Source organism: Ruditapes philippinarum, unplaced genomic scaffold (genome assembly GCF_026571515.1).
Source record: "Ruditapes philippinarum isolate M1 unplaced genomic scaffold, ASM2657151v2 ctg3445_1_1_1_1, whole genome shotgun sequence".
Lineage (NCBI taxonomy): Eukaryota > Metazoa > Mollusca > Bivalvia > Venerida > Veneridae > Ruditapes > Ruditapes philippinarum.
Genome location: NW_026866545.1, coordinates 338,480 through 350,119, shown reverse-complemented (window position 1 = coordinate 350,119; position 11,640 = coordinate 338,480). Strand labels below are relative to the sequence as shown.

The 11,640-nt window shown below is 30.8% G+C and overlaps 1 protein-coding gene across 2 annotated transcripts in view; it reads right to left on the bottom strand.

Moving 5' to 3' along the window:
• Window positions 1–435: 435 nt before the first annotated feature.
• LOC132732833 (uncharacterized) overlaps window positions 436–11,640 on the bottom strand; it is a 127,484-nt gene continuing 116,279 nt past the window's right edge. For both annotated transcript variants that reach the window (XM_060719349.1, XM_060719350.1), the window contains exons 2-8: window positions 5,766–6,735; window positions 5,091–5,207; window positions 4,686–4,820; window positions 4,217–4,375; window positions 3,353–3,499; window positions 2,546–2,607; window positions 436–2,104 (exon numbers count right to left, since the gene is read on the bottom strand). In XM_060719349.1, the coding sequence (XP_060575332.1) occupies window positions 1,457–2,104; window positions 2,546–2,607; window positions 3,353–3,499; window positions 4,217–4,375; window positions 4,686–4,820; window positions 5,091–5,207; window positions 5,766–5,772 (1,275 nt within the window). In that variant the 5' untranslated portion in view covers window positions 5,773–6,735 and the 3' untranslated portion in view covers window positions 436–1,456. The remainder of the gene's footprint in view (window positions 2,105–2,545; window positions 2,608–3,352; window positions 3,500–4,216; window positions 4,376–4,685; window positions 4,821–5,090; window positions 5,208–5,765; window positions 6,736–11,640) is intronic.

Sequence of the window (11,640 nt, the reverse complement as noted above, 5' to 3'; positions counted from 1 at the left end):
GTATGAGTATATATAACATTTATACCAACACATACAAAAGTAGTAAGCGAAATTATATTTAAGAAAAATTCTACAATTCTGATATATTGCATATAGTCATGTTATACATACACCATGGATTAGGCATGAAATGGATAAATATAAAAAAATTCTAATAAGATTTACATTTGTTCCACTATCAAACAGGGCAGTCGAGTGCTTTCATATACGCTATTTGAAATGCTTACACGTCATGTGACCTCATATACGACGTATGCCGTCAATTAAAATCACGTCATGTAAAATACTTACATTTTGTATAAAGTTAAACTAATTATGAGAAGAATGTAAATATTGAGACAGAACAATTTCTTGTCAATGTCTAACAACAAACAAAATATTTTGCCTATGTAAAACTATGCTTAAAAACTAAGTATTCTTTATATTCACCATAATATTTAACAAATGTGTTGGCTAAAATGACACATGATGGCAATTTTTAAAATATCGGAATATACTGTAAAAGTGCGTTGTTTGAATTTTTAATTTCATTAACTTTACAGCATAACATATAACAACATATTTTAAAGAGTTTACATGATAACATTTCCGCATCTCAAACTCACTGTGATCACTCGACTTCCAGGCAATTTACATTTTTTGTATAAAATGAGCTTACTTCCTATACTAATTGATTACTCAGGAAAGACCAGAAAGACACACCCTTTAATCATGCGTATATATCCTTGATTACATTTTTTCTACCTGACGCACTACTGAAACCAAAAGATGACTTGTTTCGTCAAAACTTACATAATACTGACAATACTTGTACATGTACATGTTACTCTATTAAAATATTGTATTCAAAGTATAAAAATAACACACAAAGTATGGCAGTTAATAATAATATAGAAACACAGAAAGAGGGATGTTTTTAAGTATACGATTTTAAGTCAATGGTTATCAATTTTCACAGCAAATTGACAATTGATGTACATGGATCCCTGCATATTCATCTGAATGGTGGCACGCTCTGAACTGGTCTATCAGACTGGGTTTGTTTACTGATGTTTGGAGGAGAATTTCTTCTAGGCATAGGTTTAACTATTGCTGTAGGAGAAAGTCTTTGTGTTACAGTCTTGCTTTGACCTACAAACAGTCTGTTTTCATTTTCATGACTTACATTCTGTGAAATGTCACCATCAACAGACATTTGATCATGCTCATCAAATGTTTCAGCTAAAGATGCATTTTCATCTTGACGATGTCCCTGATCAAATTTGTGATCATTTACAGTGTTGACCCTATAAGATATAGCCACTGGTCCTACAGTTGAATCGCCATAAATCCCAGCACTTACTTCATCTGGCGTTGTAAGTTCTTGATGTTCTTTGAGATATTTTATCTGCTCATCCGCATTTGTTGATGTTACCTCTGAAGTATGACTGCCAAATAGTCCAGTTTTAGTATTATGTTAGTTAAACAGCGGATTATTGTCAACTTTTGGTGGACTATATTTCCAATCTGGAGGACCTGTCACTGATATGCCAATCTCTTTCCTAGTACGATCACTAGTAGGATCTGACTTGGTGCGACGTACACCATAACTTAATTGCCGGATATCTGTAACTTGCTGTGTATCCTCTCTTTCACGTTGTTTAAGTTGGAGATCTTTAATTACATTGTGAGATTGTGACAAAGAATGTGATCGCATTGTGGCAGTACGAATATGTGGTATGTGGAACTGATTATTTCGATTATCATCATGCTGGTGCATGTCGTTATTTGGGATATCTTCGGTAGACGAATGATAGCTCGGAGGTGGAGTATCAATAGGCTCAAATGAGTATTTATTCATTATATTATCGTCATTGAAACTTGATGCTTCAGATGTTTCCATTGGAAGAGTTGTATAGGGAGGAGGATCGTCTGCAATTTGTTCATTACTGTCAGAAACGGGTATCAGTTCTAAGTCTAACTTATTATCCTCGTCAATGGAATATCGAGATTCTAATTTCTTTGAACATTTAGAATCCATGTCTGGATTTGTTTCTAAATCTTCATGACATTCTTTGTCTTTAACGTCTTTCATCACTGTACTTTTAAGGTCGTCCACAAGCTCCTTCAAAATACATAAACTTTGATCAGATTTTCAGTTCTATGCAAATATCGAAACACAAAAATTAACTCTAACGAAAATTCACATCTTGTTTTCTTGAATTATTAAAAGGAGCCATCAATTAATTTAATCAGTAATGCTACAAAGGTCGTAAAATGAAAACAAATGAAAAATATGTCATCAATACAATAGCATGAATGCTAAACTAAAATATGCAGGAAAGCTAAACGACAAATTACTTTGAAAAGAGAAACGGCAGCCACATCGGAATTATGTAAACAAATGCAATAGAAGTATGTAACAGAAACAGAACTACCTGTACATATATTTTCTTAAGTTATATCCCTTGTTAGTAAAATGTCATACAAATAACGATAACTAAATTAAAAACACACATGACTAGTATTGTCTTAATTTCCACCTCATTTTCAGTATACAACAAACCTTAATAGCCACATTATGTTCGTCTGAGAGAGACAGCCGTTTCTCCTTGTCTTGTGTTTGCTCTAAAAAGGAGTGTGATAAGAATTTTTCAGAAGCCATGTATTATTTTGTAAGATATGAGCTTTGCATCTCAAAGAGTTCTCCCCTTTTGAGGATTTTAGATACCTGTGGCCCGATTAATAAAATAACCTTCATACATACTCAGTAAAAGCTTTAACATCGTCCAACCTTTAATATTTGATTATTAGAATCAATGATCACAAAGGACCAGAAAATTATACCAACATTGATTTTGAGTTAAATAATGAATAAATACTTTTTGTAATTGCTTCATTGTCATAAAATGATTGTTAACTAATGCTTTCTGTAACAAAACTTCTAATTTCAAAAGTTCATGTTTTTCATACACGATATATCATAATGCCCTACCACTGATGACAACATGTCAAATGGTGTTACTAAAAAAGCAACTCAAAGTTGATAATACCCACACCAATTAAAAATCATTAAAAATATGTTCATAAACCAAAATACGGTAAAAGTAGTCTGACATCTCTCTTAAATTTGAGACTGACATAACTTGCTGGTACATTGTATTATAACCTAAATAAGTACTTGCAATAACTCAAAGGAAAGAAAGTTGTTACTACTTTGTAGTAGTATTTCAATTTGCATAATTATTAATAAACAGAAAATCAATGTCCACAAGCATTTGAGTAATTTCTATTCAAATCAATGGTTTTCATCGATAGAATTATTTTGGGTTGTAAGAAATAAAAAGAGCACATCCGGTTACTAATTCAACACCTTGTTTGTGGATAGAGAGACTTTTGATGGCCTGCTCTAGAGACCTTGGATCCCGCAGTATGTCATCACCAAAATCTAGACCAGCCTTGATAACGTTTTCTTTCATAAACTTGAGAACCATTTCTTTCGCTTTTGATACTGACTCATCTGTTGGAAATATTAAGTACATGTACTGATTCAATGACGGAGACAGTCCACAGTTTGGTATGTTTTATTATAAACCTTAACCCTTACTTTGACAGTATCAGTAAGCGTTTGTTTTGAAAATATATTCTATATTAAAGGGACTCCACTGAGGTTTAAAAGCCTAAAAACATGACATTTGAATTTCTTACATAAATGAGCGGTGGCACTTTAAACAACAATATATGCAAAGATAGTTAAGAAATATACTTTGAAATAAATTTCTATGCTTTTCTTAGCCCGATTTGAGTGAAAAGCGTTTAAAAGCGTTTAAACGTTTTTCATGTTGAGTCATTTTTTCACGATTTGAATAGTTTTCTGGAAAAACGAAGTGCGCGAATGATCTGAAATTTTGCACAAAGATTAGTATCAAATAGTACATTTATCTGGAAATACAATATTTTCAGTCCTATAAAGTCAAAAAACTTCAGTGGAGTCATTTTAAATTGGTTTATTGATATTATTAATCATTTGTTTATATATGCATTATTATTCAAATAAAAAAGTAATAAATATATAATTATAAAATCTAATAGTTGCAATAATATAACTAAACTTAGATTATATTTAATAATGATGTATTATGTAGTATTAAAAACGTGTCGATATAAGTTAGTTATATATTTAATCTTGAGGTTTTCTTTTGTAGTTGCAACTTGCATTGTTCTATTTAAAGCCAACCTGAAGGTAAAGTGTTTAAAGTTTGCAGGGCAGCTTGACATTCTCGCAATATGCCATGCCAAGTAAACTGGTTATGTCCCGAAAGCTTCTCTATAGATAGTATTGACCTGTTCAAACCATTCCCCTGCAATACCTTAACTATTGCGTCTCCCCTTTTATCTATATTTGAAAAAAAAACAAACAATAAAAATCATTAATTTATTAAACATTATAGAAAAAAGAAATGATATCCCTTCGATTCGGAGTATACTCTAGCAAAATTTCATTATTTTGTTCAACATTATTAATTTGTGTATTTTACAAATAAAAACATAATCGATTGTCGACATATTTTACTTCCATATGCGGAGATATATTCACATGCTTAGAAAGACAGTTATATTGTTTTCTTTCCATTTTGAATATCTAAAACAGATTGCCATTAAACCATTCATATCAAAGACTTTCAGAATATTTCATATTTGCATACCAATTCCTTCTTGAGAATTAATTGCCACAGAAACCGCCGTTTCTTCACTAAATGTTGTGCCGTCGAGTCCCTCATTCAAAGAATTGAAGAATGATGCCACACCTTTCACTTCTTCCATCGAACGTTTATAAATATCTACAAAAGCATGGTATTATTGGCTTTATATCGTTTAATTTGTTCATTGAATTTCATAATTCAATAATCTTACGATCGACTTTTGTACTTTCGAAAATGGTCTTATTTTGTATAGTTTCTTAAATAAATTTAAAATGAGGAAGTAGAATTGAATAAGAAAATATTTCTGTCTAACAATCCTTACAAGAGGATATATATACAATCGTATATTCTGAAAACGAAATTATTATACTGTTAATATAAACAAACTTTATTTGTGATATTTCATACCTAGTCTATCTTCCGGAGGGTAACTATCCGGGCTGAGACCAGTCAGCCGCATACATATAAGAAATTCAACTAAATCTCCTGGTGTTAACAATCCTTCATCCTCTGACAACAACATTCCTGAAGTATATAAAACGCATAAAGTTCACCAGAATCTGAACAAAAGAGAGATTTCTATGCAAAGCAGAAGATTTCAAACATGAGATTGAGTCGGTTTGTTTAAATTACATTATTAATTATTCCATAGCTTTCAAAAGACCTGATCTTTACAAATTTACGCAATAACTTTATAATAATTTTATTTTATTTACCATTTTAATAATCTTTGAATATTTTCGAACACGTCGAGTTAAAGTTTGTGAGATGTGAATTTACAGATAAATAAGAATTGAAGCATTGCAGTATGCACATGGTTTAGAATTATTGCATTTTATTTTATGAAAGCTAATTCAAGATAGTGAACTAATGGCCTTTAGCATTTATTTGTAGTCTTTCTTTTTTTTCAAACACAGCATATATTGTCAATGATAATCATTAAACAGTCATTATTTGATGCCTTATTTCACAATTTCATCCGGCCATACATAATTTAAACAACGGTGTTCTTTATCAATTGAAAGAATAGAACTTTATATGCTTGATTGAAAAAAATGCTTGCATGTAAAAGAATGTGATTACCTGACATAATTGCTGCCAATGGAAGCCCTTCACACAATTTCACAATGGCGCCTATATACGGTTTGTTCTCCGGCTTAAAAACCAAACATTCAGATGAATATTTTACCTTGAGTAAAGCTTCCTCATCGTTATCTGGACACAGTTTTCTAGACTCGCATGTTTCATAAAGTATTTTGCGAATATCTTCATCATTCAAGGTTTTAGTTCGTATAATTCAAAAACTTTCGCTGTAAGTTTTGGTTTGATGCCTGACGCAATCACTGTGCGTAACTTTGTCTGGTTCACTGATTGTTGTAGAAAATGCAGGAAATTGTCTTTCAATGAGCTATTCATAACTTTGTCAACACTGTCTAAAAATAATAAAATTTCTGTCCCATCTTTTTTCAATTTAGCGATAATAGCATTTATTGCTTTCTTTATCATTTTGTCCTTTTGCAAACATAAGTCTGGCCCAGGATTTTTGCATTCGTCACAAGTGCCACATACGTTAAATTTAGATGAAAAATTCTTTTCAAATTTTTCAGAATTTTCTTTAACAGCATCAATTTCCGTGAGAAATTCAATGAACCATTCATACACGTTGTCTCCGTCGTCGATATCATTAAACTCAAAATCCTTCCAAATACATTTTTTATTGTCTTTTAATTGTGTATATATTTGTTCAATAAATTTCGTCTTTCCGATTTTTGGCAATCCAAAAATTAGGATTGACGTTTTCACTGGCAAGAGTTTTTTAACATTTTCAATGTCTTCCTCACGTCCAACAAATGTCCATCCAGAATTCCCAGAATAACTATTTCCCATGTTTGCCAAATATAAATTGTATTAACAATAGTGTTAAATATAGTTAGCCTTGATCTAAAAATGCCATTGTTCAAAACAGACAAACAGATGCCGTTCTACATACGCGCGCATTATTTCATCAGATGAAGGTCGTTTATTGGTCTTAGAGGTGCTTTCTTTAATGAATCTGAAACAGAAACATTTAACTTTACATTCAACTTAAAGGAACTCAATCAGGTCCAAAATCCTAAAAACATAGATCAGTGGAAAGAAGTAAAACCAGAAAGGATATTAAAAGGAAAATAAAGAAATATCTTTAACTTTAAATTGTCACGATTGCATTGTAATCGATATTTAAAACTGGTGTTAATAAGTTTTGAATTAAAGGCGTTAAAATGCTTTCTATTTTTATGGACATTTTGTACAATAATAATTATTATTCTCGATAAAAAAAGAGTAAGCAAATGGTCTGAATTTTGCACACACGTTATTGAAAGTAAAGACCTATATTAAATAGAATAAAAATCTCAAAAAATACTTTCAGTCACGTTATGTCTAAACCCAAGTGGAGTCCCTTTTAAAAGTAGTTGCAAATAGTTGATGTAGTGCATATGCTTTAAGAAAGGTGTTCACAATTTTATGTCTTGACATCCTCAAATTATAATTACATGTACATCAGAATTATCACCTGTCCCAGCAATAGCAACAAAATATTAAAGCGCTGGAAACATTGGGTGTTTATTTTATATAACCAGAATACAATCTAAAACACATCCTCTAGATATTATGATAAAGTAAAATTATCTCAAAGTACGTAACCATTGACAGTACTGTTTCAGATTAAACATACAATGACTGTTCTGTAAGTTCGTTGAATGATGTTGAGGCTTTTTGTTTTTGAAGCTACATTATTATGAAAGTCCCTATTGGGATTCGAACCCACGATTCCTTGGTTGAGAGGAAGACACGTTAATCACTAGGTCGCCGCAAACATCTGTATATTCGATTTATTTTTATTGTTTTGTTTGTTTGTTTGTTTGTTTGTTTCATTTTACGCCTTTTCCCAACAGTATTTCAGTCATATAGGCGGGTAGTTTCCTAACCATTGTTCCTGGAGAGTTACACCAGTACTAGACTACCTTCCTCCGCGCTAAACTACCAAAGCATCTCCCGGGGATCGAACCCACGCCAGAGAGGTAACTTGATTAGAAGTCATCGACTATAACCCCTCGACCACGGAGGCGGTTTTATTTTTATTGATGAATTGTTATTATTTCGGATGAGTACTTTAACATAACATTGATAAACTATATCAATGAAATCAGCAGGAACTCACAGGCATTTTAAAAGTTGTCAATGTACTCAATATTTGACCGTACATATTTTTCTGTCGCTGTATGAAATGATGAAAAGCGTTTATTGTTTAATCATTATATGTTTTGTAATAAACCTATAAAAATCATTGTCAATACACATGATTTATTGTTAGGTAACAGTAAACTATCAACATTTTTGGAATTATCGTTGACAAGAATGGAATTCAGCTTACATGGGGTTGGTAAAAGTATATCATCTTCATGTCAATTAAATTGAGAAAGAAACATTGTCCATGGTCTATTTGCCATTATAGTTGTAACTAGGCTACTTGGAGAATAACTGAAATCAACTGAAGTAACAATTAACAGGTTTATTTTTAAGAAATTAATGACGTTCCTTAATGATAAATAAACGTCATTCATGCCTTTCATGCCAATTGTTAGAAAGTATTTCAAAACAATATAGTAAAGTTTAGTTTAATACAACATGAATGTTACCTATATCTCACACAGATACAAATAAAATCTGAACTATTCAAGCATTAATATTAGATAATCAAAACAGCTATCCTCTACCTAGCTGTAATTTTTTTTATCTCCAATAAGATTTTAGATAACGATAATCAATAACTTAAACCAGTTATATTTTCATTGTTTCCAATCCATGAAATTCGATTAAAATAGCTTTATCACAAATTCTCTGAAATTTGGAAGACTACTTTCATTTTGAATTAATTTTACCATATTGTTTTTAACAAAAATATTTTGCTTCCGGGAGTAAGTTTCAATTACCAATAATAGGCTTTATTAATTTTATTTACATTTCTGTTTGCAAAAAAAGGCCCTGCATCTGTGTGCAGAAAGATGAAATATAGGATGGGGCAGGTATTTCCTGACATCTATCTTGGATATTCAGCAAATACGTTGAAGAATGATATCCATCATTTATTAGTATTACGTAATTTAGACATGCGTTTATATGGGTCATTAACGAACTTCCAAAATATACACTTAAAAGTCACTGTGGTCTAAATCAAACATTTTACTGCATTGTATATATTTTTCTTTCTTTCCTTACATCTTATAATTAAAGTTTTTCACCAAACGTATATACCTCCTTTTTTCCTTTCCAGTAAAAGTAAAATGTTTAAATGTAACCAAATCAGAATTGACAAAATTAAAAGCTTTATTAAAATTTAAAATAACAGCTGTTGTCAACAGTTGTTATTAAATCAGCCAAAATAAAATTTAATACCTGTACTAAAGTCAAAAACTTTATTAAAGCGTATAGCTACATAAAGTGAGCATTTGTATTAAAGTCAACATCTCTATCAAATTCAACAACCGCAAAAGTTGACATCTTTATTCATGTCAACAGCTGTATTAAAGTCCAAAGCTATATTAAAATAATAATCTTAATTTGAGTTTTACACTTGTTTTAAAGCCAAAATCGGTTTTAATGTCAAAAGTTGTATTGTGTCTGCCTTCTTTAAGACAAAAGTTTTATTGACATCAGAATTAACGGCTCTATGTCAAAACTACGGTGGCACAAAGGTACGGTGGGACAAAGGTAACATTGTGCGCAACACTTAATTATCTCGTGGCCACGACTTAGTAACTCGTGGCCACGACATAGTATCTCGTGTGCACGAGATAAATAAAAGCCACATCTCTGGGCCACCTCTCTGTCAAAAGTAGTGTGTCAGCTTTCTTAAAAGACACAAACCGTATTGAACCCATAAGTAACGGTCCTATCTATGTCAATTAAAAGAACAGCTGTAATGAAGCCAGACGCTAAATTTAAGTCAACATCCGTATTAAAGTCAATAGTTGTATTCAAGACAATAGCTGTATTCAAGTCAACAATTGTATTTGGTCAATTTAAGTTGTATTGAAGTCAATTAATGTATTCAAGTCAACAGCTGTATTGAAGTAAACAAACGTATTCAGGTCAACAGTTATATCCAAGTCAACAACTGTAGTAAGTCAATAATTGATGTATTCAAGTCAATGGCTGTATTCAAATTAACTGCTGTATTCAAGTCAAAAGCTATATTCAAGTCAACATCAGTATTCAAGTCAACATCTGTATTCAATTCAACTGTTGTATTCAAGACAACAAATGTATTCAAGTCAAAAGCTATATTCAAGTCAACATCAGTATTCAAGTCAACATCTGTATTCAAGTCAACATCTGTATTCAATTTCAACTGTTGTATTCAAGACAACAAATGTATTCATGTCGATAATTGTATTCAAGTCAACAGATGTATTCAATTCAACAGTTGTATTCAAGTCAATATATGTATTCAAGTCAACAGATGAATTTAGTAAAATGCAGGTCTGTTATGCACAACTTAAGAACATAGCTCTCAGATAAAGATAAAATCACACATGGATAATAATAATAATAATAATAAATATAATAAAAATAATAATGATGATGATTATGATGATGATGATATAAATGATGATGATGATGATGATTATGAATTTATTTAACGAGACAGACGATGCTAACACTTCGTTAACTGAGAGCACATGAAGACAAATATAAATGTCTATCATATTTGAAGTGTCTTTCAAATATGCGATAACCATTAGTGTAAGTTATTCGATATTTCAGTTTCGTATACATTGAAAAGATGTTTATAATGGAGAAATATTTGAGAACCAATAAAGATAATAACGAATGAAACAGGTAAATAAATTGTTTCTGATAACAATTATTTAGCTCAATTTAAACTGTTTAAAAAGGATTTTGATTTGTGTTTACTCTATTTAAAATGTAATATATGTATAAAATTAAGTTAGCAACAACCGATCTCAAAGCCTTAAAAAATTAGTTTGATAAAGAAATATTGAAGAAAATATATAAAATATAGTTTTAAGAGTGATAAACATTGTATACAACATATTCACAATTAATACCACACTTCACGTGTGATATGCTATTTATGAGGTGTCACAGAGAGTTGACATATACACTTCTTTATTTATCATATTATCCCATTCATTAAACATACACAATTTTACGCAATATCTATTTTCTATGTTGCATGAACCAATATGTCTATTAAATTATGTTATAGGGAGGACTCGCTCAATGTAGGAAACATACTAATAAAAACATGTTTAATTAAAATATACAGGGCTATACAAAAGTTTTCATTTAAATTACAAATGTACATGTATGTTAAAATGCTCAATTATAGTCTTGAAAGTTTTTCTTGATTAGTTTATCAGTTGCATTTATGTCATGATTCATCAACATAAGTCATAAAAAATACCTTGCATAAAAATATGCATACGTTAAAAACCGTTAGCATTTTTATAGAATTTCTAAAACGCTTAGATCTTAAATAGCTATTTAGATTGATAATCAATCGGATAGCATGTGCACAATAAATGCTTAATTGTGATTATGAGTACATATTAGTATTCATTTCATAACTTATTTTTTACGAAGTGTTTAGAGCCGAGTATTGCAGAGGTAGCTTTGATAATAAGTAAGCCATTCTTATCAGCATGGTATTGCAAAATGTTATGAATATTAGCTTGGTTATTTTATCTTATTTTGTGCCGTAGCTACATGTATATTGTACTCGCACAGAGCTCACAACGGAGGCAAACATATCTGAATCCCTAAAATACAATTGTTATAGGATGTATTTCGATTAACTTAGAATTATAATAACTGAATTCCTCTTAAAACTTTTGTCTACAGTTTCAAGATTATCAGAACACCTTAAGACAATTATGAACGTCTACCTGTG